The sequence below is a fragment of the Diprion similis genome, chromosome 8 (assembly GCF_021155765.1).
Source record: "Diprion similis isolate iyDipSimi1 chromosome 8, iyDipSimi1.1, whole genome shotgun sequence".
Lineage (NCBI taxonomy): Eukaryota > Metazoa > Arthropoda > Insecta > Hymenoptera > Diprionidae > Diprion > Diprion similis.
Window position 1 is genome coordinate 12,994,391 of NC_060112.1, and position 28,000 is coordinate 13,022,390.

At 41.7% G+C, this 28,000-nt stretch overlaps 2 protein-coding genes across 2 annotated transcripts in view; both read right to left on the minus strand.

Moving 5' to 3' along the window:
* Positions 1–16,299: 16,299 nt before the first annotated feature.
* LOC124409870 (odorant receptor 13a-like) lies at positions 16,300–27,251 on the minus strand. The gene is made up of 7 exons (XM_046887787.1): positions 26,851–27,251; positions 26,509–26,787; positions 26,181–26,425; positions 25,756–25,855; positions 24,167–24,274; positions 17,212–17,367; positions 16,300–16,830 (listed from the first exon to the last, which is right to left on the minus strand). The coding sequence occupies exons 1-7, from the start codon at positions 27,160–27,162 to the stop codon at positions 16,762–16,764; spliced, it is 1,269 nt and encodes a 422-aa protein (XP_046743743.1). The 5' UTR covers positions 27,163–27,251; the 3' UTR covers positions 16,300–16,761.
* LOC124409869 (chromatin-remodeling ATPase INO80) overlaps positions 17,103–28,000 on the minus strand; it is a 48,950-nt gene continuing 38,052 nt past the window's right edge. The window contains exon 28 of the transcript XR_006929548.1: positions 17,103–17,114. The gene's annotated coding sequence lies outside the window, so the exon portion shown is untranslated. The remainder of the gene's footprint in view (positions 17,115–28,000) is intronic.

Genomic DNA, 28,000 nt, shown 5'->3' on the forward strand with positions numbered 1-28,000 from the left:
AATTGCACGCGCTGAAATCCTCCCTCTTCGATGACATGGATTCCTGCGAATAAATTGTTGTTACGGTGGAGAAATTATCGAGTGAGCGAGCCCATCTGCCGCTTCGTATCTTCCTGTACATTTGCCCTCGTCTGTTACACCTGACTACACGCGTTGCACACGTGGTTCAAAAAATATCTCTGCAGGGCGTGCGTGAGGAGCGCAATGCGTTGCGCACAAACACCATCCGCAAGGGGAAACAGACGTTCGCCTTGATCCCGGACCTCACCTTCGAGAAGGTGCGATTGTACTATTCTTAGGCTTTTCCAGGTGTTTCCAGGTGGCTCCAGGTGTCGAGTTCCTCTCTCGCGATCTATATAAGATCGCCTTGTTTCGATCGCCCGAGGATCTTGACAACCAATCGAGCTCACACCGAGAACAATTTAGCTCTTTTATGCTTACTCGAAAATTCTTGTAAAATAGGTATGTAATTCTTACATAAATCGTTTGTAAACTGTTAAAGTTACAAGAAAATGTGGTACAAGTGACTACTTATAGTGTGATTGCTCGATTTTCTCAACCTCGCAACACTAAATCTGTCTATCTACTAGGCTAGATTTTTTTTGGTTAAATAACGTCTCGACATCGAATTATATCAATAGTTGGAAAAAAATTAAGTACCAATGAACATGATGAAAAAGAACATCGATTACAGTTAGAAAACAAATTTTCAGTTTGTACCCATAATTACATTTTTCGATTATGACAAAAAATGAAAATTGTTGAAGATTATATAGTGACCGTAACTAGAAATGTCTCTCAGGCTTTGATAATAGTAGAAATATGTCACAGTTTACTCTGTCGGTAAAGTCTAATTATAGGATACTCCCAACAGAACAGAAACAAAATTTCTAGTCGTTATTACTATATACAATCCTTGCCTATTTCCATTTTTTGCCATATAAACTTTAATACCAAATGAAATTTTTTTCAGCGAGCCGTTTTGTTCTAGCAAACACTGCTCGCTACTGCCGCATATGATTTTTTTAAGTTCCTCTTTCAAGTTCCAAGGTGAAATGGAGGAGCTCAGGACCCTGACAAGGAAGGCACACCGCAGCCCTGCGGCAGAAAGAAGGATCGCGGCGTCTTGGAGCTCGTAAATAGCTCGCGGCTTCCACTCCGGATCAACTCGGTAGCTCGGTTATTAGCTGTGCCTACTTGGTCAACAACGCTGCCTCGGGGCTTCCGTCCAGGGGGTCTCGTGTCTGCATCTTCTCGCGAATCCGAGTCACAGAGGAGCGAATTAAGGAGACATTTTAGTGAATCTGTAGACTTTTTCGATTTGCTTCACATTTGACCTCATAATACAGCCCCATAAAACACGTGGTTTTCACTCGGTTCCAGTCAGTTACGTTCCGTATGTGTCCACATATTATTTAAAATAACTTGAAAAAGTGGTGTTTTTTAAAAGCGTTACAATTCTCGTTGGAAAAATCTGAAACAGTTTCACAGCTATTGGAGGAGCGTTGGGAATAAGAATTACCATGGAAATTGCGATCCGACAAGTGACTACCTAATTGTTCCAATAATTTAGAAAAATATCTAGCTCATCAAACCTCTTTTGTTCGAAAATTTTTGTGAATATTGTCAATTACCAATTATTGGGAGAATTTGATGGTAATTTGTCAGATCGCAATTTCCATGGTATTGTTTGTTCTCTTTGCTCCAAAAAAAACTGTGGAATTTTTTCAGGTGTTTATGACGAGAATTGCAACGGACGGAGCTTTTGAACAAATACTGCTTTTTGACGTTGTTTTGAATAATATATGTACAGTGTACACAGGTGGAACGTAATTGATTGGAAGCGGGTGAAAACCGCTAGTTCTATGGAGCTTAATCAAGAGATTAAATTTTAAGTAAATCAAAAAAGTTTAGAGTTTCACTGACGTGTCCCCTTAAGCAGCCCGCGAAGTGGAGGAAACCTCTTTGATCGTTGCTCGCCGACCGGTAATAATTGGAGAGGCGTGTTCACGGGAGTTAATAATTATAGCGAAATGCCGCAAATTAAATTTCGCACGGTGTCCAACCTCCGGGAAATCGCAAAAGCGGTCATACGTAGCGCTATTTACGGGTGTAAAAAGCTACTTGCTGTTTACTTAAGTATAAATCCGTTAGTTGCATTTGTTTTTGCTGAATTATGAAGTTAAGATTTATTTTTACTGACAATGAGTGATGAAAATTAATACACTTTGAAAAAGTTCGTTAATACAATTTTTTTAAACACTGTTCTATTTAATTGTTCGATGGTATGGCGAAATTAATTTGAAAATATGCGCAATTTTGCCATGACATACACTTTTTGCAAATTTGAATGCTATTTTACTCTAACCGTCAATTAGGAATAATCAAAAGTAATTGTATCGACAACACTCAAATTTTGTATTCGAATTGGGTCGAAAGAGATATATTTCATTTGAATACAAACATATTAGATAATTTCATTTGGATTTAATAAAAATTCATTTCAACACCCTAAATTTCTTTTCCAAACAAATGCATTCTTTCAACAGGTTTGTATTGAAACGAATTTTTTTTTCTCGGTGTAAAAGATTGTGCGATTCATCAAATTTTTTCTTCGAAAGCGTCAAATAATTTAAATGTATCAGACCTTACATCGAAACTACATTAATTCGAAAATGACTTTATTTAAACTCGAGCAAGCTAGTTTTATAAAAAAATGAAAAGACTCTAGGATATTAACTCCATGAACAGAGTCGACGAAAATTATTGTAACATATGAAGTGTCAGATTTCCGGAACCAAAAAACCGTCAAAGCGTACACTTTCAAAAATTGCGAAAACGCGAAAAAAGGAGGTAAAAAACGTCGGCGATGCGTCGTCTCGAGTATCTCGGAATAAATTCGCAATCTCACAGCACTGTGCATGTCCGAGTTAAAGTAGGTCGTGCCGGTAACGCGATGCAAACGCTCTTCTTTCAGGGTCTAATTATCGCTTTACGACCCGGTATTATCCTTGATACTTTGTAGTGGTACCCGCATCGACATCATTGGCGTGACTGCTGGAGAAGTGCATGCGGTGAAAAATTTGTATGGACGTATACATATACATATAGAGTACTTCCACAATTCCATAGCTTCCTGCACAGGAGGTCCGAAATTATCCTTACACATACCTGTAATAGGTACAGAGCGAAACGTCACAAGTATAAATGCATCTCTGCAGGTAAGGTAATATATTACCAAAAAAGAGACTAAAAAGAGGGAGAAAAAAAGAAGATATGTCACGTGAAAAATAATATGCTTTCTCCGACTGATGCAGTATACAGCGAACGACTTTTTTACCCCTCAAAGTAGCGACCGTTGATATTATACGTTGGTTATAAGAATGTGAGCGATCAATCACGCTCCGGGACTGAATCGCATCGATTATTATTTGAGGAGGGGAACAAAAAATAATAAAAAATAAATAAATAAATAAATTCGGACCTTGCCGAGAGCTCGATCACGATTTTGAGTGTACGTGCACACACGATCGTAACAAGGTTCGTCAGTGGACTGCAATAACGCCCCGGAAATTATCGCTCAAAGTACTTTAAGGGAAGATGGATATCGCCCCTCGTTGCCACTTGAGTAGCTGCAGTCGACAAGGCGGAATCCGATAATGAGTAAATCGCGCGCGAAATCTTCACCCCTTCCCTTGATTTTTGAACCCGGTGAAAAAAGGGGAGACTGCTCGTGCAGCTCGATTGATCCCTGCTTGCATTTCCATCGACACACCCTCCAGTATCGCGTGTCTTCGTCGATTCGAGAACCTCGAACATCACTCTTCGGGACTATTTTGTGACGAGTCCACGCGATGTGAATATACGGTTGAGGGTGTTCTCGCCAAAAAGGTGATAATCACCGAATTGAACGATAATTAAGGTTATTTTCGCGAAACCTTTAGGATTTTACTTTAGCTGCAGGAAATTTATATTTCTAGGCTCTGTTCAATTATTCAGCAAAGAATCAGACGGAGGATGAAAGCAGGAAATTTTTACGCACAAGATTTTCACGAATATTCGTATATTTCAATTCCGGTTTCACAGTTCACAGTTTATGAAAAAATGTTGATCAACGTATCCGCAAAAGCTAATTTCCTTCTGAAACGGTTACTGGTTCTTTACAGTCACTCAACTCGATATCGGTGTTTAGTTTTTTACTACACAGAATAATCGACCTTCGCAGAAGATATTTACAAACCGTATACGTTTCCCATTTGTCAAATTTAATCCGATGCCGATGCCCTTAATCACCGGTACTATAAGAATAGAGAATAAGAATAATATAAATTGAAAGTAAGAACCGCGCGAGCTGACGTTAATTTATTGTAATTATACTCTCCTTTCTTTTCACATCTCTTGTTTCAATATAATTTTTTGATCGTTTTTTAATAAAATCAATTTTTTGTTCTGTTTGATTTCACGCGTTTTTTTTTTTCTCTTTTGTTTGTTTTTTTTTTTTTTTTGCGGTACTGTGTATCCGAGATATCCACTCGTGGGAAACGTTTCGATATAATGGCTTGCGGTGTACATAGGTGTATAGGTATACCTATAATCGATCTACCTAAAGGGCGAAATTTAATTAATTCGCTCGCAGATGTTCGCATTATTCCTGGAAACAGCTCGGCAAGAAAATATACCGGTATACAAGCATCGCACGTAGCGTGCACTGTTCAGTACTAGGGATCCCGATTATAACCGATAAAAGAAAAAGGAAGAAGAAGAAGAAGAAGATGGAGAAGAAGAAGTGTTCAGTAGTACGGTAGGATGTGCTTCAGGTTATAGCCGGAGTGCACACATCTATAGAGGTATGAGATATACGTTGACCTTGGCCGTCTGGATCGATCGAAAAGAACTTGCGTAACCTGAAGGAAGATACCGGGCCTGATCGGCTCTTGGCCCGGGTCCAAAACAAGGCCCAAACCGGGCCCGAGAGTCAGGAACTCAGTAAGGAAGGAGACGGAGACTATTTGCAGCTGTCGCTGGGAGACAAGCTGAAAGACAGCAGAAGGCTCTCTTATACATGCATTATACACGCGGTTCACTCTATACCGAACGGAGGAGGAGAGGAGAGGAGAGGAGATATTCTACCGAAAAGAAACACCTTGTGGTCCATTTACGTCAGTTGGACAGTAAAACGGAGCCTCCCTCAGATGGATCTTGCCTATAAAATATTGTTATTGACTACATTGGGTATGGTCTGAAAATTTTGTCACCCACGTGCGAAAACTTGGCAGAATCGTTTCACCTACAAGTTTTTATTGCAATGGTTGCGACGAACTAAGACGAGCACATTCTGTAAACGTGATTCCTGCACTTGCTGGCGAAATAATAAATAATAAGTAAAAATATGTAACGTTGAGTAGAAGTTTATTCCCGTCCCCACCAAACAGCGTGTGGAAGGTAAAATCCCGGTGAAAACGGTAGTTGATATAATTTGATTTGAAACAAAGTTGCTGGGAAACTACATACGCATGTACTCGTAATACCAGAGAAGTCTTTGCTCGACGTACTTCGCTGAGCAGAATGCTACACGCTCTAGTTGGTTAAGTATTACCCTCGTATGCAATGAAAATAAATCACTGCTAATTCATCTCCGCGTGCATATAAGGCAAAAAGAGAATGCGCTGCACGGGGAGATGGAATGAAAAAAATTTCTTACTTCCCAAGACTCGTTTCGGAATTGCAGAAAATTCGACAAGGCTTTCGAGATTATTCTTCGCATCGAGACTTGAGAGACGACGATCTTCTGGACCGAGAGGAGCAGCTGATAAAAATTTGTGAGCCCGTTTAATACCATGCTCGGAGAAAGAGAGGGCATCAAGACTTGTACAGGTAGCAGGAAAGGAGGGAAGGGAAGGGAAGGGAAAGGAAAGAACGGGACGACGAAGGTGGTTGCAGCTGCTGGAAGCGCCCAGACATCTGGCGACAACCACGAAACGGAGAGGAGAGCTGCTGCACGGCGTTCCTCCGGCGAACGTGATGTCTTCGAAAAAGTCTGCCTCGATTTCTTGGCCTCGTAGGAACCACGTGATCCCGTGCCACGCGCCACCTTTCCCCCCACCACGACGACGACGACGACGACGACAAGGATTTATCCTTATTTCCCCCGGGTGTCCCCTACACATATTTCCTGATCCCTAGGTATTTATCTCTCTCCTTCTTTCTCTCCAGGAGTAGTTCTTCCTTGCCTTTCTTCCTTTCTTTCTTCTTTCTATTTTGTAGTCGAGAGAGGATTCGGTATTTTAGAACCAGAGTAAACAGCTCTCGCAAAGTACTGGTACGGATACGATCCGAAGGTAGAACTTGAGCCAAACACACTCGAAAATAAAGTACGTAATTCCGGTCGTTTGGATTTCACTTCCACTTTCCTTTTGCTTGAATATATGAATTGTCGGCAAAGTTCTACTTCCGGTAAGCAAACAATCGAATCCTCGAGTGGCTCGTATCTTTGTGTGGCTTCGAACACCGCTCAAGATCAAGTAGCGTCTCAGGATAAAAACGATAAATATTTAGGCTAAACATCGGCACATCCGATTGGTCAAGATTTTGCGCCGCTGTTTCTGATTTTGTGCTCCCTAAAATTCATGCGATATACAAGGATCGTTGGATGCGGAATAATTTTCCAACGAAGCCAAGGAACGATTATCCATTTGTCCGAATGATCTCTCCGATTCAAAGGCTTGTAGAATCCGATTTTTAAACGACGATAGGTACGCGTCGCCGCGTGGCGAAGAAGCCCGAGGCACCCAATTACCCAAACACCCAAATTACAGTAATCGAGGAGGGTCGCTTCTCTCTCTTTAAAAGTCAACGACTCCGGGAAGTGAAACTTGAATATCACCAGGCCCAGATATACGCATACATCGAAATATCTGCGGTCTTAATTGTGCGAATATGTCGAATTTCCGCCGATCCGCGGACCATTATGCGCATAAATTAGGATTAAAAAAAAATTTACATTTCTCAAATTTTAAGTTGATTGGCGCTGGACTGAACCGAAGTTTGATACCTCGTGTGTATTCAACGGTTTGAAATCTGGAAAATTCTGGTCACGAGGGATCAGTCCACAGGTGTCGTTTTACAAAAAGGCACTTTCGGTGGCTGGGTGGTCTAGGCGTCGCTAACCGGAAGCCAAGGAACTCTTTAGACACGAACGAACTAGCACTATGCAGTATACACGTCCTCGAGAACCGCACAACACACACGGCGAGACTCCCCTAAATTATACAATAAAAATTATGAAAATTATCAGTGTATAAATGCTATTTTTCCTCTCTTTAAATAGGCCAAAAATTCGAATGACGATCACGCGTTTTCTTAAACTCATATTAACTTACCAACCGTCAGCATTCAATGACAATCATTTATTTAATCTCATTGCTTTCCATGAGTTAAAAAAAGAAAAGATGTCCGTCAATTAATTGTATTGATCAGGTGAAATCTGTATCATCGTTCTCCCGCATGGTACAAGCCAGACGATACATAGATCCAAGCGTATGTGGTACGTCGGCAAAGATCTCTCTAATAGCCCCTGGTTTATTACTTTGCAAGTCTCTCGGTATATACTATATATGCGTATGAGTGGTGTAGATACGGAGGCGTGCATCGAGCAGCATAACGTTCGCTATGGGAAGCGGGAGGATCATTAGGGTCGGCAGCAGTGCATTTCATCGCCACCGAAACAGAACGAAAGTACAAGCGCGAAGAACCGTACGGAACGACGACACGGCGCTTCAGGGATATCATAACGAAGAGAGAGTTCAACACGTGAGATATTTAACGTACGTACGTGCGAATCGGTGTGCGTCTATGTGGGGATAGGGGGGGAGGGGGTTTAGCCACTGGATCCAGACTCGTATCATGTATACCTATATATATATATATACAATTTTCATACTTTCGTTAAAAACGAAAGACGGAAGCGGCAACGAAGTTTCGGAGATTTGCCAGCGTGAACGGATGAAAAATGCACTCTTACGATGTACATGCGTAATGCGAGTGGGAACGATTTCTCGTATTACATAACGCAATGTGAGGCACAAGCGGCAGACGTAATTATACGAACGGCGACGCAAGCTGGGTCGTTATATTTATTAGACAGGTTCAAAATGTCCAGACGTGTAACCCTTCCAGGACGCGATATGCCATGTATATAAAAGTTCCTCGGGACGGCGCGGCGAGGCTGGCAGGAAAATACAAATTAGACTTCCTGTCTGTGGCTGATTGTCGAGTATAGAGCCATTTTTTGTCACCATTTCTCTCTCCCTTTGCGTACCTGCAGCCTAACTGTGCCTTGTCTCCTTATCGCACTTCGGATATCGCACTACAGACACTCGCAGCTTTCTTCCGACGGACACTTTCGTCGTCCAGGTGTTCGGGACTCTTTCCTGAGGGGGATTCGAAGTCTTGAAAATATAACGCTGCGCAAGCTCGATGAAGCTGTGTAAATTGAATTCAGAAACGCGATCGGGAAAAATGAAGGTTTGCATAGATAAAAATCCACGCAGCTCTTATAGACGCGGGTTCAACTTGAGTGAGGTGGAATTAAATTATACCGCGAATGAAACGTTACCAGGAAACGGTGTAGTGGAAGATAGTCGAGTGCAGCGAACTCGAGAACGAGGTTCAAGCAGCGTCTGATGTCCAGGGTGGAATATATGTATAGTATATTATATAGGTGCTCGAGGAAATTGAAACCACGTGTTTTATCCAGCACGCGTGATATCAATTATCGCGGGGTTTCGTTTCCGAATTTTGACGCCCAGGTGTTCCAGCTTCGGAGGTTTTGCCTCAAATCCGTCTGGGGGAAACCTTAATCGTTGGAAACGGAAAACGGCTAGGCATCGAAACAATGGTCGAATGAATCGAGTAAAGCGAGCTTAGAAACGGCATGGCACGGCAATCGAGTATCCTGAATGAACAAAATAGCTGGTACTTTATAGACAGAAGACCTTGATACGCTCTGTCAATTGCGGTTGCCTGCAGTACCGTATCTTATTACCCCTGTAATACCGAGTCTCGGGATTCAAGCCTACATTTCAGATATTGATATCAAATTGATCGATAATCTGCTTCGCTGCTACCAAACTGCACGAGGCGAATAGTAGAGGCTAGGTAACGAAGCCTTTTCCCTGCAGCAATCGTTACAATTTTTAAACGAATTCATTGTTTTACCTACATTTTGTGTCATATTTTGTAACCACGTAAAAGTAGCCACTAAATTTTTTTTTTTACTTCCAAAGGTGCTACTTTCGAGTTCACGAGTTAAGGATTGTATCGAGTGAGGCATTTGTTCGCTAACTTTTTTGATAATGAATCTTCACAGAGGAATTGAATTTGTTTTTGCTAGGTTGAAACTGAATGTGAATTCTTGTTTTAATATTACAACTTCGCAGTGAAATTTAGGATGTATGAGTTAAGAAAGGGTTTGTATTAAATTGCTTATAAATAAACGTTTCCGTTTCTCCGAAGTGCCAAAGATAACTGGGGTGATGTGAAACAACGCTGGACTTCCACAAATTTTTTTCTATTCTCGTACCGCGATGTTTGCAGCGTCGTTGGTCTCTTCGCAGAATTTTAGATACGTATAGTAACGAGTCGACGGAAAGACGAGTTGAACGGTATGAAATAAGCTTGAAACGAAAAGCGCAACTCGAGTAACTGCGCCGAAGATTACCGAAGACAGACGCAAGTTACCGAAGACCTACTGTCCAAGGAAATGCGCGTTTCCATAAGAAATACCTCGAGGATGACTCAAGAATAACATACACTTGTGCACATATGTATAGTACTCACCAGTCTCATCGAGTCGAAAGAAGTGGAAAGAACAAGCGGGGAGCGTGAATCCTCGAGCATCAACAAACTGGAGAACCATCCGAAGACGTTGCATCCTTCATTGTCGGATCCGTGCTGCAGTTTAGTAACTTCCGGATGTTTGCTTCGAACACTTCACTTTTTTACGCGTAGTCCAAACTGCAATCGTCGTTATTAATTAGTCTGGCTATCGACGATCGTCGCACTTTCAAAACCACTGATTTTGGAAAGGAACACCTTCTCAATTATTCGTACCATCGAAAGATGAGTTTTAATACGTGATACGTGTTACAATCGTCCATCGCAGAGTTTTATTCTTAATTACACAGCGTCTTTAAAGTCGTCCTTTGGCAATGGGACGGCATGGCAATCGTCACTGTCGCTAAATATTGACGTTATTTAACTGCTTTGAAATTTTTCTGCACGATGATCGCTGCGCGTAAACATCCAATGAGTTTTAAACAAAACTCAACTCGATTGCGCTCTTCGTTACTTCCTTTCCAATCGTCGCACCGTGGATCAATCAATGTCACTTACAGAGTACGTTCGGACGGTTCAACAAGTCGAGTATAACCTTTCAGCACTGCTCTGTGTCTATATGGATCATGAATTGAGTACCCAAAGTATCTTGTTCAGCAATTAACCGGTAGACAAGACCGAGTGGCGAAGATTAATTCCGCAACTTCACTTCGATTCCGAAAAGATTTGACGGATCGAACTCTACCAGCTTCGCGGCGATTACTGATCGACTGAGGTAACTTGAATACGTCTCAGCTTTTGTTGCCATTCCATCACAGCATCGGGTCGAATCGTCCTTTGCCTGTACCCAAACGGATGACAACAAAACCGTCTCGCGATGCGTGATTTGTAAGTGATTGTCTTGCCTAATTCTTAATTTACAGTAGTTATGCGTTTTACATATCGAAAAGCTGATACTGTGCCGTGACTCGGGGCATGTTTTGGTTTTTTCTTTCTTTCTTTGTACTCAATAAAATTAAAGGTAGTATCGCGTGCGCGTTAATGTTATTTCTGATAATAATTGGTGGGAAAAAAGTATCGATACATAGTATCGAGTACCCGATGTTGAATATACATATTTGACAATCTCTCTTCTCACAGCATCCTAAAAACCAGTCTCAAGTATTAATATTCAGCGTGATGCTCCTCGGCTCGCCGGACCTAATTGTAAGTGGGCAAGCGGCCAGCGTTAATCAAGGTAATACTAGAGCCATCGATAACGTACATGAACCTGCGGTAGTGCTCCACAGGCGGCTGAGACTCGGGTATCCAACGACGCGCCGCACCTTCCTCCATATAACTTCGATAAATTTCAGGTGTCACGACATCACCAGCAGCAGCAGATGGCCGCGAAAGAGACCCATGTGTACCTGCTTCGTTTACAGGCTGCACTCCGGGTCCAGGTCCACGTCCACGTCCACGTCCACGGTCATAGCCAGGGACAGACGGCTGCCGGTCGGTCGTCGGTCGTCGACGAGAAGAGGTGAATGTCTTGTTTAGCCCCAGTTTCACGGGGAACTGACCCCGATAAATTCTGTCCTATTATTGTGGGCATAAATGTATTATACAGATGCCGAGAATTGAATGGGAAGAAAGAATTCCATCACGTATAGGTATATTATGCTTGGGAATAAATTATATCACTCATTCTCGAACACGTATTATACATTATACATCTACCTGATCGACGGTCAAGTTGTGTTCCGGTATTATTCAATCTATTCAATTTTAAAACAGAATGGGAATTAGATTTGCTTGTGTAAATGTACGCTACCGACGTCGGGTCAGCATGTTTTATTTTTCTTTTTCTCTCTTTTTTCATCTTGCGTATAACTCGTGAATCGAATTTACAACCGTCTCGCAATTACTTGAACAATAGAAGCATCGTCACTTTTACGAGGGTTCTTGTAAACTCGTTATCTTCCGCGCAAGTAGATTCGTATAATTCATGTAATTGGAATTGTAAACAAGGATATTCAAATGAATCGGTATTGAAAAACAAAAAGCGAAGTCGAGAGGTTGATCGGCGAGTGAATAGTGATGTCGAAAAGCACTTTGAATCGAGGGGAGACAGCCCGGTACTCGACGCGAGTCTTTTTAACGACACCCCCGCAGGTGAGGGGGATCTCGGATTTCGGTTTTGATATAAAAAAAAAGCGGCGCACCTGATCTCGCCACCTGATGGAGAATATGGTGCGGCTGGTAAACCTCTCGAGTCATCCAGATTCCAGCGTTTATCCAGGAGAGATTGACGAAGAAAAAATGGCATTCCACGTGTCCGGTTGGGCACGTAAATCGATTAAACTGACGCGGTTTAAATACTAATTGATACATTCTGTACAATAAGAGATTTGACTCTATTACAATCGGTCGCTCGTTCATGAACAGAGAAAAATAAACAAGCAATCACGCGCCCGCAAGCCTCGCGTCGTGTAAGGTGGACACGACGAGTCCTCGCATAGAAAGGCGTCCTCGTTGGTAGACAACCTCTTTGCCACCACGACGCTGGGACCTAAGAAGTGTTCGCCTGTTATCGTCTTTGAAATGTTTCAAAGGTGGGTATAAGGTAGGTGCCCACTTGGTACTCACACGCGGTGATCCATAGAAAGCGATACAAAGGTTCGCTGGGTGTGAATGGAATTTTAAAAGAAAATCGGCCCTCGAGATCAGGCCCGCGTTGTAAAGCTGTTGGATTTATCTGTGAGCATAATAAGACCGTAATTCGGAGGGTCGGAAAGCTGCAATTCATCGCTTCAAATTGAGTCAACAGCACACACTGAAACCGACAAATGTTTATCCGTTGCCTAAGCCGCGCTAATTCAATCCTGTCTTGTAATCGTTCCGACATTTTCACAGGCGGTCTAATCCCGAATTTCTCAAACCTCAAGTCTCGCGATATGTCCTTATCTCGAGAACCTTGATTCTCCCGCACACTTCCACAATAATCGTGCGATCCATCAATAATTATTTTCTTTTCACAAAGCTACAGCGAGTTATAGAACTTGCTATTTCACAATAACTTTCTGAATACCCTGTATACCGTGAAATATATGCTGAGAGTCGAGCTCCGGACACTGGGAGGAGTCGCTTCGTTAGCCCTGCCTTACTTCGAGTCGCTTTATCGATCTCAGCTCAAATTAACAAACCTGCAAGGATGGCTGGAACAATTTAGTCTGAATCGATTTAAGTCGGCTCCACTTCTGGTATTACTGCAAAGTGGTGTCTAGATAGATGTATTGAGTTTGATAAACAAAACTTGTTCAATCTCGTTGAAACATATTTATTCCAGAGGAAGAGGTGCTTTACTATCTAGTTTTTACTGCATGGAATAGGTATTCATGGTATAATTTTGGTCTCATAGAAGATGTAAGAAAAACGAGATCAGGATTGGATTCCTCGAAACTTTTATTCCGTTGATTCGAAACCCCGGATTTGCTAACGCGTTTCTACTTAATGGATTTCCGTGTGCGTATAGCGATGAGAAAAACTTTTATAATCACCTATCGACGTAATTGATTAAATCGTCTTTAAAATTGAGCCTATGGTATAATTTATTTCTGTAAATGGTGAGTGAATAGCGTGTGACGCGGCGATAGATTTAAGATTGTTTCGATAACCTGCAAAACTAAAATCAGGAACCCAGGAAGCGAAATAAATAAAAGAAGATAAGAAATATCGGTAATTATTGAATAATTCATGGCTTAAAAATTTGAGTGTAACCATTCCGCCGGACAGCTCATCGTTTGATCGACTCATTTCCTTAATCACGTTTCAGATCAAACTCGTTTGCTGTATTTTATAGCAGAACTTTTAACGATCATGTTTAGTCTTCTGAATCTATAATAACGATTCAAGTTTATTAGTGATCTACGTGTAATTATCATCATTTTAAGATAATTAGATCGTTTTTTTTTTATTTCCGTTAAGATCGATAATTGCGGAAGTTATACGCCACTTAATTTCACTGTTCTCGATAAATTTTGACCTAGGTGGCGTCACATACCACCTCTTTCACAAGCTGATGACAGACAATTTGCTGTCATTTTTTTTCTCCTAATCAGAAAAGAAAACAAGTAGCCTACGAATGATTCTTTTCTATACTAGATATTAAGATATAGCAATGAAAGTGGAAGTGAAAATGAATATCTCAGCTATTACACTTTGAAACCAGGCTGGGCTTGTCGGAAAAATGAAAATGCCTCGGACTCGACGCCCATGGCCGCATGCAGGTTGCGAGTATAAAATCCAGCGTATTACAGTCTGCCTAAATCGGCGGCGACCAAGGCGAAGTTACTCTAGCACGAACCCCTCGGCGTCGGTCGAGGCTCTCCTGCACGGGCTCCGATCTCACTGAGTCGCGACTTCCGGTCACCGCAGGAAGTACGCTCGCTGCCCCGCCGCCAACAACCTTAGACGCCGCATCGTCGGCTCTCGGACCCTCGGCTCCTCGGTGCATCTAACGTTTCGTTTCTAGACCTCTTCTATATACACGGAGCTGAGCTTTGCTCATCGGCTTATATGCAGTGCATTCAGAGAATTCACGTATAATGCGGCTCTAAAAAGAGGAGAATCTCTGATTTGGATTTCTCGCCAAACTTTGATGGCTGATTAACACTTTATGAGAAACGCGAAGCACCGTCTACTGGCAACAGAATTCCGAAGTAGCGAATTCGACCGGAAGTTCTAACTCTCTGGTTTCATGTCAGCCCGCATATTGTCACTTCGTTTCACTCTTTCTACACCGTAAGAAAAATGTGGTCTGAAATGTTATAGACTAGCACTATTTGATGCTCAATTTCTGAACTGAGCGTGGAAATTGTTCGATTATGATAGTCCGTTTCAGCGAATTTTGGTCAATTTTATAAGCCAAGAATTTTTCACGGTGTAAGAACTTCTGAAACTCTTTTTTGCATTGATTGAATGCCATGTTCTGTATGTTACGTAATTATATGATTGATCTGGGTGTTCCCATGAAGCTTAATCAAAATAGGAAAAGTTTAGAACACATTTCTTGTACAAGATCGACTCACACATCCAGCAATTCTATACGAAGCTCAGAATAAATGAACACTGATATCATGACACGTTCGGATTTGCACAGTTTCTTCTGCAACTCATTAGCGGGTATCTATCGGCGAAAAAGCATATCTTAAACGTCAACCTCGACGAGAAAAGGAAAGCTTTTGTACTTAAAACGTAAAAAATGTTATGTGGTATTCATTTCTACTCATTTTCGGTTGAGTTCCTGTGTGCCTGTGCCTGTGTACTAAATTATTGTCCGAAGATTTTCTTGAACTCAGTCAGATATGATTAACCCGTTTAGATATAATTAATTTTTTGCTTTGGATTTTCAGAAAAATTAGGCAAGGAATGATTCCCGAGTTATTTGTCAAAATTACGATAATAGTAGAAATCTTGATGGTTTTACTGACTTCTTTCTTGATTCTGCCTTAGCGCAACGTCACTCTATTTCAAACGTATAAAGAAGCATCGTTTTGAATTTTCCTAAAGCGACCCGAGGTTGCAAAGTCCTTTTTTCAAAGTATGCAAATAATCGGCGTCTCGATGATCCAGGATAAACGCATAACAAAACCAAAACCAAAATAAAAAAAAAAATTTTGTGTGCAAAATATCTGATTATGTAAATTCATGTCGTTTCTGTAAAGAATTAATAATGACGCATAAGGATAGTTACTAATCCATCGTTCCCTCTCCCCGGACAGGATAGGATAGGATATAACCGAAGGGGTATGGCGGGTATGCAAGTAATTATTATTATCATTTATACATATTATAATTTGGTTCAACTTTCGAATCGATCGGATGTAGAGAAATTTTAGGTTTCTCCCACGAGAATACTGAAGATGAAACCGGGAGCGGAAAGGCAAGTCTTTGACTTGATTTTAAAAATCGTGCGTGTCGCGCATACGAATTGCGAAATTGGTAACGACCGGGTGATACGTGTTCCTGGTGACTCCCTCTCTCTCTCTCTTTTTCTCCTTTTCTCCCCCTCCCTCTCTCTTTCACCTCGGTTCGCCTCGTTCTGTTTCTTCTCATTCTCTCGCTCTGTCATCGTTCCCTGCAGAGCACGTAACTCGGCACGTAACGGTGGGAATTGGGTAAAAGAATCCAAAGCCGACTACGTCATCCACACTATTTGGAAATAAAGACTCCTGCGTTATTCAACGAGCGTCGCGAACGTTGACTCGAAACATTTTTCCTTATAAACACACCCGCGTTGAGGAAAGGTTGGATTACGACTTCAAGTTATTCCCAGTATTTAAGGAAATTGAGACACCCTTTTATCAAATTTCATTTCAACTTTCAATCCGTGTATATCAATAGTTATTTGCAATCTGTGAAGAAGAATTTTCCAAAACTTCAAATCTCAATAAAATAACAACATACCATTTCTTAATTGCTCAAAAATTTTATTCTACGAAACCGCAGTTCAATCTAGACTTATATACACATCAAACTAATATATTATTTCCCCTAATTTCACAGCAAATCCCATCCTGTCCACACATCGAGCATATAACTATTATTAAATTTCACAAGCCAAAGTAATTGTACTTACGCAGAACACGACGATGAATTGACTGGAACATTTCGCTGAAAAATTTTAAAACAACTTTCATCGCTTTTACAGAACTTTTCTCTTCAGTCTGAACTTATAACTCGATATTGATAAATCATTGCAATATTCGAATGCACCCTATATAAGATTTTCAATACCGATGTGTGCAATCGACGTATATCGATGCGTTAAACTACCGATGACAGTACAGAATGAAATTCCAAAGTATTATACTTGTAAGCTCAGGTCAGTTATCAAGAGTAGCAAAATATCGGCATCGCTGAGAGACGTTTGCTTCGTATTTAATATCAATCCGAGAGGCCGTCGTCGCACATCGCACGAAGCACCGACAAGTAGGAAAGCGAAGTCTTGAGAATCTGCAATAGCGCAAAGAATATCAGGTATTGTTCCACACTGCAATCTGAATGCAATGTAAGACCTTAATTTCTACGGCCCCGTAGGTACACGTGTGATAGCGTATAAGACACCTACGATGACTGCATGGAACGAATGGCGGTGCAAGGCACGCCTACCGCGAGTATTATAACGTCTACTTCCGTCGGATCATTTAGTGCAAGTGGCAAGAACCGAAGTGTGGGACCCGAACAGTCGAAACGTGAGAAATCGGATTTTAACTATTCCAAACCGGAACACGCGGCTCCTTCGACCAGATATATATCGAATCTGACTACCGGAAGCATCCCCTAAACTTCGACAAGATGAAGTTGTGACGTACCGTCACGAAGAAAGGCACTTACCGCGGCGAAATTCTCCATCGACATGATGTAGAGGTTCCCAGCAGTGATGAGGAGCGGTTGCTGGGAGCGCATGGTCATCACCAGGAGGCAGCCCTTCACGGAGGCTGGGTAATTCGTCCAAGGACAATCGTAGGCAGCCTGTCCAACCCTGGTGCTCTGTACACACGCGATTGGCAATCCGAATAGCCAGAAGATTAAATTGCAGTGATAATCGGAACGAGGGAATCGTAGGTGCTGATACGGACACGAGGTTGTTCGCGATTTCATTGGTATTTTACATAATAATTCGGTTGCGATATATCGCGCGCTGTATGATCCCGATGCATTTCTGCAGTAGAATAATGCGATGCAGAAAAATCTCGTGCAGTTCGTCACGTTCGAATTCATTTCAATTAACCGCGTTCTGTAGTGGAATTTCTTTTCCAGTTATACTTGTGGATTTCATTGAGGCAATTGAATTGCTGTAGAAAGTTGATTCGACTGGGATAGCATTGCATTGTCAAGAATTCGTATGTGTGTGGGTAATACACGCGTCCGAGTAAAACCGAAGTGAAAGATATTTCGATAATGAATGAATCAAATCATTATTCGCATAACTTGCACACTGAGATGGAATGAAATTTCTCGGGTTTAAAAACTAAACTTACAATAAGAGTGGCGAAATTTTTGTCCTGTTCCAGTTTCTAGTAAATTCTTAAAACCCGTTGAATTTTGGTCCCACTTTTTATCTCAAAAACATAAAAACGTTCGGCAATATGCAAGTATTCACAAGCGAGGTATTCACCTGTGGCTACAGGTGTCCGAAGGGCGTTTTTACCTCGCACTTCTGCTTTCATCTTTTCGAAAAAAAATATAAAAAAGGTTAACGAATGAAGAGAAGGCATTACGAGTAAAACCGTTTCTTAGGAGCAATTCAACACCTTGGTTCTTTCCTGTTTCTTCAAAATTACGAAAGGATCGAAGATTTTTTACAAATGAACTGAACCTCTGCGCGCCGGTATAACTATAACAGTTTGCCGGAAGAGCCAAAAAACAGCGTTGCATGTTTGAAATGAACTAAAGCCATTTCTCGAGGTGGGAAACTTGGTGGGTACCTGCATCGTGAAGCTCACATAAAACCCTTAACGTCCAACGTACCTGAGGTATGGATATTATTTACCATCGCGTGCGTGACGAGGTCCGCAAGAAGGTCGGCAGGATGCCATCGCAGGACATTCGCGATCAAGGAAGAAACGCGACGAGGAAAATGCCCGGAGTTTGCAATACCTATCGCAGCCACTTACGATTTTCACTCGGCACCTCGAACCCGGCAACGAACACGGTTTTCTCCGATCTACCGGGTGTCTGGAAAGAGTATATTATTTCCTTCCGTTCCTCATCGCGTGTCTGGAAGGACATTGATCTTTCCTTTTAGTATATTACGTAAATACAGACAAAAGCAAAATGCTGTCGGCACATTTAAGGATTAATGCCGCGCAGCGAGCAGACCATCGTTCGATCGTTCATGAATTTCGTTCTAGCTTCAGACAATCCTCTATAACGATCTCTCTTCTATTTCGACATCTGATCGTCACCCAATTCGTCACAGACGACTGACAGCGAAAATACGCGGTTATTATTCTACCCGATACTGTAAGCCAATGTTCGTTACATAAGTCGACGAGGTTTGCCGGTGGGAGAAAAAAGTCAGTCAATGAATCGCGTGAAAATCATTCGAGACCGTACAAGATATAAAAGGAAAAATAGTTTCAAACAAATTGCCCCAATTTTAGCGCGGGAAATGAAAAAAATTTACACATATTATAACGGTCTAAAAGCACCTAACATACATCACATGTGCTCATCGCGTGTAAAAATTTAAGAGAATATCGGCTAGGAATTTCCATAAAACGTACAGGAACGTACAGAAGGATGAAATTTGTCCCTAAGGGTAAAGATCACGCATTTCCGTAGGCATATATCAGAGACAGACTGCAATCCACACTCCGGTACTTCGTCGGGAAGCAACGATCAAGTAATTGAACAATGGGCGAGTGTGAATCTGGAACAAGGGGGCGAGGGTGGCGAGAGAGAAAGAGAGAGAGAGAGAGAGAGAAATAATATGGAGGGAGGGAAACGTGGGCGGGGTGCCATTCTGCACGCTTTACGCACACGACACACGGCCCTTCTGCTTTCCCGTCGACGTCGCCGCACATGACTCTCTATATAATTGTAATTGGCGTAATTGGGGAATCGTCGCGTTTCCTATCGTTTCGATCCTCTAATCACCTCTCTTCCACCACCCACTTGCATCCCCCTCCCCCTCCCCCTCCCCCTCCGACTCCCACACCACCACCTTTCACGTTCAAGTTGTTTTTCTCCGACGCAGGGAACTCGGTCGATCGTTACTGCAGCGCTCTCGAAGAACTACGATATACAGGGTGGAACTTTCCTAACGGTTCTCCAAACGTTCTACGACGGAGAAAATTCAACCCCGAAGAGCTGCAGTGAATAAAATATGTGAAAATCAACAAAGGCGAATATACCGGTTGGTGAACTGTTGTACGATGGAAGAGAAAATTTTTAAATCGGTGGTATAATTTTTCACGACGTTTTTTTTTTTTTTTTTTTCATAGTTTTGAGTTGATTTAAATCTGCAGTAATGAGAAAATTTCTAACTAAGAGAAACCTAATGGAGAAAAAATACTTTCTTTGCATCTCGCTATCAATTCAAACCATCCGAGTTATTGGAGTTTCCATCTTGGGAAACACACGGTTTTTAATATGTCTTTGTGATAAGATATTGCGCTGTCAAATTGATACATTTAAAACGCGCTCTACAAAAGAATCGCAAAGGATTTTGGAAAGCCACGGAAAATGTTCGAATTTCATTTTTGAAGAGCACTTTTTTTATCAAAGCTACTTCGAGGCTGATTGAAGGATGTAAATCGTACTTTTCAACATTAAAGTTTCACGAGAAAATTTTTTCGAGTGCTGTACTGTTGAAAAACTTGTCTAAACCATAATTGAAAAGCTTTTCGCATTATCTTGTTAATCTCCGTATAAATATTCATGACATGAAAATGTATGATAATTTGTATTAACTCCCTGACTGTCAGTGACATGTATGTACAAGAAACAATCGCGCCAATTTTTCCCCACGACAAAAAAAAAAAAAATCACCGAGTAAATCTAACCTTTAGAATTTTTTTTTATGACACAAAAATTAGACCAGTATGTGATTTTTTCCAAACTGCAAAAGTGTTTAAAAATACTGTATAAAATTTGTTCCGTTATTTAAATGCGAAAGTACTAATAAATGAGCTGAGGAACGCATAAATAAATTTTTTTTTATCTATGAACGTTGTTGAAAAATCACGAAACAAAACAATATGAGCTGCAGTACGAGGAGTACAGTTTTCAAATCAATTTTATACACGAAGTATTAAAAATAAAAGAATACAGCTCGAGCTTTAGTACACATGGAATTTCAACTCCAAGGCGTTATGAAACTACGTGAATTTAGAAGGTACGAAAATGCGGGAATAAACTCAGCCAAGAGTACTATTTTCGGTGCAATCAACGTGAGCATAAGCGGTATAATTTATTATATTAATTTTTCACAGCCAGGCGCAACAAGCGGCACAGTTTCGGCCGTGATCTTTGTCGCGTGCGTACGACACTATAACGGGCAGCATCGCGTATATTATTTAAATAAGAGAATGAAAAAAGAAACACGCAAACAACCAGCATACAGCGACGAATAATCGTGACGGCAGAGTAGTTGCGTAATTACAAACAATTAGAGGGAATGAAACATTACAGTAAGCGTATATATAATTACGAGCAACGAGGATCGTGCGACGCGGTTCGCCGGTGAATTCGAACGGTGATTCGACTGCATCCGGTCTCCAATGAGACCCCGTACCAAAAACTGGAAAAAACCAACGCCTACGGCACGGACAGGCGTCGCGACGTCCTCCGGACTTTGAGAATTTTGACGACGGTAATGATTGCGGAGGTTCATAGAGTGGAACCGTCGGCAATTCGTTGGTGTGTTAGGGCGTGCGTCGCGACGGACTCGTAACATCCTCAAGAAGTGAGAAATGACAGTGATAATCGTAACGAGGACGTGTAGTGCGACCACGTTGGTTGAAAACCGTCGAATTTCCTGCAGGGTAAAAGCGTAATTACAAAGCCCTGCGCAGTGGCGTGTCTCTGCGAGACGCGTGAAGACGTGCAATGAACGTGACACCGTTGTTACCGGTACCAATACTTGAAAACTTTAATACGATATTCACCGCGACGACGGAGGAAAATATCGTCGTTAAATAAACCGTAGTTGGTATAATATAATAAACGATCGGTTCAAAGTATCCTACACCGAGATTACGTGCAAGGTAGACAAAAAAAAAAAACAAAAAAAAACAAGAAGGTACCCACGAATTTCATTTGACACAAACGAAACGGCAATGACCGAGGATAAAGGGTTTTGTATATATATAGTCGTGTGTTATTGTACAGACAGAGAGGTGCCCCTACGGCTTAAAAGTAATAAACTTTAATCGCGGAATAAAGTATAAGGATACTGCATGTAGAGGCCATTATTCTCGCATCGCGATGTTTATACCTATTCGGTAAGCTGGAATGATCATTCAGCACGACTGCCACTTGTAAACCGATCACGGTACGCACGGAGGCTGATACATAAATATCGTTTGTGCAGAGTGCCTGACTGTCCTAATAGGATACCGGAGAAGTAATGTCCCCGAAGCTCCGAGAGGCTAGAATACCTGCTTAGTCTTAGTCTTAATGTCGGGTTAATTAAATGGCACGGCGCGAGCCTTGGCTTGAGCTTAAACTGATATCTCCAGCTCTCATGGCCGCGCAGGTAACTCATCCCGTCTGTTACTCACTCGTGGATGCAATCGAAGCGATCGAATGCCCGGCGTGTCATCGTCGGTAATAGACTGTGCAAGGAGGTCATAATTAACGAGCTAAGAAATCCGCAATCGAAAGGTGATAAAGCGGTGTAACGCGAGTCGAAGCAGGCGGATGAAATACATTAATTCAGCACCGCGTTGCATGGCGAAGGTGCTGCACCGACACCGAAGGCTACGGACATTAATTTTCGCTAATCGACCGACGGTTTTCTCGGTTCAAACTCGCGCCAAGCCATCGCGGATTCTCGAGTTATCCTCAAAGTGATCGGATTGTTCTTCTTGAAGTGGTCAGTTGATTTTCTGTCGAGAAATACCTGCACGCTACGAATAAGAATGAAAAAATAAAAAATAAAAGAAAAGGAACAAGAATTTATTTTTGCTCAATATCCACAAGTTATAAAAATTTCGTAACAATGGCGGAGTAATGATCCTCGCAAAGACGAGACCGTTACTTAAATTACCGACACGATATTGCTGGCTATGAACAAATTGCCACGATACACGGACTTCCCGAGTGCCAAGATCGGAATGGACCAAAGTTCGTTAGATATTGATAATATCAATATAAAATATACTCGCTCTCCCTTCTATCCTTCTATTATATACCCGATTCGTGGCGGTGATTTTCTTTTCATATGATTAAAATAGCTCGTGTAATTACTGAACATACGTACACGTATATCCAAAGCTATAAGGCATACGTGCATCTACTTGGTATTTGTATCTCTCCGAGTGTAAGAGGAAAGAGATGACGGTACGCTTATAATAAGACTGACCACGATGTTACGCCACTGCAATTAAACTATCAGATTTTCCGACAAGCTGTTTATCTACCGCAAACGATTTCACCGATCTTCGTCTCGTATATACGCATCGTGAGACTGTGATCACGCAAACCGAACCTCCTCGACGATATGCGGTGTGTAAGGTGAGCTAGCCGAGGATGGAACACCTGTAAGCCTCCAACTGCAACGGGAGTCTACGTCATAAGGTACGTCGGTGGTTAGATACGCAAATACGAAGACGCGGAGGGAATAGGTCACACGTTTCTGTTGCTCATCATATAGCAATTTCTACCTGGTACCGCTGCTGGTTACATGGTCCGGTAAATGCTCATCTATAATCGTGTACATATAAATTCACGGAGTACCGTATAAATCTCTCGACATGTCCGTCCGAGTGCCGATTCGCATTTAATCATATAGATATACAAGTTACAAGTGGAGAAATTAATCGGTGTTGAAATTGAAAATTCCAAACAGAGATCCGTCGGAATTACTACAGCTTTAACGGTGCCACACGCGTACACTTCATTCCATTGCTATTGTACCAGACAGACACTGGCAACGATACCTGCGACGTATCTGCCTAATTTCAACGCTGTTTTTTTGGCCCTACCTAACGCATGAATCGGCCAGAGAAATTGAGGTTCGGAAAATAACGTTGCGGCAGGTGCTCAGGGTTCGGATCGTCGCTGACGTCACCACGCTAAAGTGACGAGCAACGCGCGATCAGATCTTTCCGGGCAATGATGCAGATCTTGAATCGTTAACGTGCGAGGATGAGTTGTGTAAGAATGCTTACCGATTAGACCGAGGATTGGGATTCGGATTTGTACTATGTTCGGTCGACGTTGCGAAGAAGTTTGATGACAGGATAGATGAGTATTAATCAATTTTGGAAAATGTAAAGAAACACGTAGAAGATAATTTAAAAATTGACCAAAAGTAGTAGAAAAAAATTAACAATACTAAAAAAAAAGCTAGTTTAAGAATTACATTACTGTCCTTCCGACTTGCAATATCAAACGAATATCACTCTCCATCACGTGATTTCCAGGACTCAGGTGACATCTGATACGAACGATAACGATTTTCACTAGCAGTAAAATGGATTGATTTCAGACGACAAGAAGAGGTCGCAATTTTAACGACAGAACGGTTTGAACCGGATGCGAATTGCACATTTGATTGACTGACAAAATACCTGTGATATGGCAGGTCAATTATGCAGTGATTTATAGACTAACTCACCTCGGTCATAAGATCATCCCCCAGCGAACAGTAGATATAAATTTGCAGGAGGACGGCCTGAATGTACATCACGTATTTCACCAAGTCCAATCCCCGGGAGTCCAGGTACTGCATTTTGGGTTTTCGATGACGCGAGAACCGGAGAGAAACAGAGAAGTATGAGAATTGCAGGTTTCATAACGAAGGTGTGAGAAAAAATTTCATTGTCTGCGTGCCTATTGAATAAATTAATCAGACCGGAAATTTCGATTGTACAAGTATCGCTGCAGCTTTTCCATTGCGTATTACATCGTGAGTGGCAGGTTTTACTAATTGGCAATTTCATGATATATGGTAATGCGTTGCAGCTGTATCGCAGCTTCCCAAATTAGGAACCCTTTCCATATTAGGCGGAGTTTTCTGCGGCGGTGTCATCGCGGACATTAGAAAATACGTAGAAAAAAAAAGGAAAAAGGACTTTTCGAGAACCGCCCGCGGTTTCGTTGCAGGCACGGCAGCTGCGGTAACGGTTCAGCATAATATGTGCGTGTCGGTGAATAATACTCGTATACGCGTAGACAAGAGCGTGTACCGTGTGATTTGATTAATATGGAATCAGCTTAGTAACGGCAAAATCGCTGCAGACGACGTACGCATCTGTGTAAAAAAAAAACAAAAAGAAAAAAAAAAAAAAAACAAGGTAGGTATTATACAATTACGCAGCACATATAACACAAAGCGACGACGCTGCAGGATGAAACAGCACGTACAGAAAACGGCGCCGCGGTCGCTTTTTGATTAGGTGTGAAATTTCCCAACGTATCCGACGCACGTCTCGCCTCTGCAACGAACTGCCGGCGTCAGTGGTTCAGGGGGCGTCTCGACGCCGGCCGCCGCCGCCCTGTAACGGCAACAACCCTACGTGATGATCGACGGGATTATTAAGCTGTTGAAAACACTGCCAGGGTCGTAAATATTCCATTGGGAGTGCCGTGTGGCGTGTGCAGGATACGCGTGTGCGTGCGTGGGACTGACGTTGCGTTAAATAGCGTTAAATTTGATCCTGTATAATTCCCGACGGCTGCGTCTCGAATATAGTCTCGGAAATCTGTAACCTGAATACTGGTCGATCGAGGAGCTTCCGTCTCTCTTGCGGAGTTCGAATACCACGTCCAATTTGAACTACGTAGTGATTAATTCACATAAAACACCCTGCAGCACCCTGAAATGAACCTATATCGAGAAGAAAAAATAATCCATTGGATTTACATGCGCGACGGCAATTCCTACAGCATTTTTTCTTATCCAACGAGTTGAAGAACATTCGTGAACGCAACTTCAACGTATAATGATAAGTAATTCTCACCACAATCTCTGTGATTTTGGTACACGTAATTACCGTCACGCAATGTACGGACGTTCAACAGGTTATTTTTTTTATAGGTATATCGGAAGAAATACCAAAACGAAACGCAGGTTGCACAGTAGTTTAGAGAAAATTCACTTCAGCCATCACGTTAGATGCATATCATACATGTATATGTATTTTATACGATTAAGTGAATGAGGAATAGTGTAGAAGAAGGTAATTTTGGTGGTAATCAACTCACGAAGATCAGCTGGAATCCAATCACGCAGATGACGACGTTGCTTACGACCAGCTGCACGAGACATACCACGTTGTAAAGAGATCTAATATTGTCAGCGTTTCTGGAAATAATACGTGTATCAATGTCAGCTTATAAATTCCCTGCATTGGTATGATAAGTGCACTTCTCGAGTCTTAAGCGTGTCACATTCGCAGCTAAGTCGCAATGTCATTATAACGGTTTATAGTGCTGACTACGGATTGTGAGCGAAAGAATTAGGAATGTGACATATGCAACATGTGTATGACATAAGGACCTACAAATCCTGTAAGTGTAATGTGCATTTGCTAAGTCAAATTTTCATGTTTTGGTACTCTTCGTCCTCAAAGTTCAAGTATACAGCTACGTGTGTGAAAACACTGTGACACAAAATGATGACGGCTCACTGAATGTGTGATTGATGGTCCTCGATGATATTTTTCATCCTTTGGAGAAGCTCAACGTCGCTCGTAGTTGTATTCATACGTAAATGAGTGGTAGAAGAGTTTGATTTGCAATTAGTCGTCGAAGTGCCGAGCGTTGTCAGTTCGTATTGAAAAATACGTAGCTGAGCGCAAAATAGACGCATCATCACGAGGAAGAGACCGTCTACCGAAACGCTTCCTATACTGGAAATCGCTCCACCGACGACCTACGCCGACCGGAAAATTTATTTTTCATCCATTCGGTCGGATTAAATTTAAAATGAATACCTGGCCATAGCTTCGGATTTACCTGCGACACATAAATTACTGTGTAGATGACTTCCGAGGTCTGGTTAATGGGATACCAAGCGCGTAGTGGCTGTCTTCTCACAGTCTCAGTCTGCGAGACCGCGGGAATGACGAGTGGACTGAACATGTATAGCGAACAGGTCACGTATATGGTAAAGCTATACCACCTGGTGAATGTCTTGGAAAACTTAACAGCTCGTAAAAGAATATCTCGATGAATTTTCGGCGCCGTTAGATCCATAGAACGGTTCCAATTCGACTCCATCGCCCGTAGAATCACCTTGAAACACCGATTTCCAAGTACTTTATTCCTCCACTGCCGTAAATTTCCCTGCCATAATACCTTCAGGGTTTTCCTCCTGAGCGCGAAGTACGGTATGTACGTAATAACAGCGCACATCGTCATAGTGGTACACAAATTATCAGCATTCATTTGGATGTCTCCTTTGTACATGTAGAGGTCAACGATTGCGGGGAAATAAAGCATAGAAAACAAAATGAAAACTACGATGTTCTGAAAGAATTGCAGAGCCTGTCGCCATTTTGGTGCACCGTCGGGCAGTGGCCAGAGACCTAGAATCGAGAGATTAATCTTGTTCAGGCGGATGTAGTCCTCGAGTAGTGGTATTTCACTTTTCTCTGCAGAAACTGTCATGTCTTCTTCCCGTCCTTCCTCGGACAGTAACAATTCTGATTTATTATTTTCACACCGCTGCAAGGTCTCCCGGTTGTACTCGCACCTACGATGAAATGTATTTATCTGCAAAATGCCAGGGCCATTTTCTGTTGGAATTTAATAATCGCCGTAAATTAATTCCGACAATGACTTTCTAGTACATAGTAAACATTCTATAAGCAGACGATGCGTAAGTAGAAATAATTGTGAATATATTTATGACTAGCTTGGTCCCAATCATAGAATCTACCGTGTACGCTTCTTCCACTTTTGTCAATCAACGGAGTCGTAGATTGCATTTATAATCAAAATTAAAAATCAGTGGATTATAATTAAAATACAGTAACGCGAGGATTGATGTCAAGACAAATTGGGAATGAATTCAAATATCTACCCATCTACGTCCGTTTCGAACGGTACTTAAAATTGTGAAGACAAGAGGATTGAACTTGTGTGTACAAAAATTTACTGAAAGCTCGAGTTGATGCACCAAGAATCATTGATGATGACAATTGCAAAGTAAATTTTGCACGATCACAACAAGCTGCGTGATATTTCGCCGACGGTTTGATCGTACCAGATACTTTTTCACGTGAACAAAGAAGTCGTTTAAATCCATCAATCATTAATGGCTTGTAAATGTTGTACAATTCAAAACTTTATTTGTGACGTAAGACATTTTTTATCCGGTTCGATCACTATATTGACCCCGGTGACACATCGCGTGAGGTATAGCAATTAACGGATAGGTGTCGACTCCAGTTTTAATTAAATAATTGCAAATAGATGTACGATTACGTACGCGTTAAATCCCTAC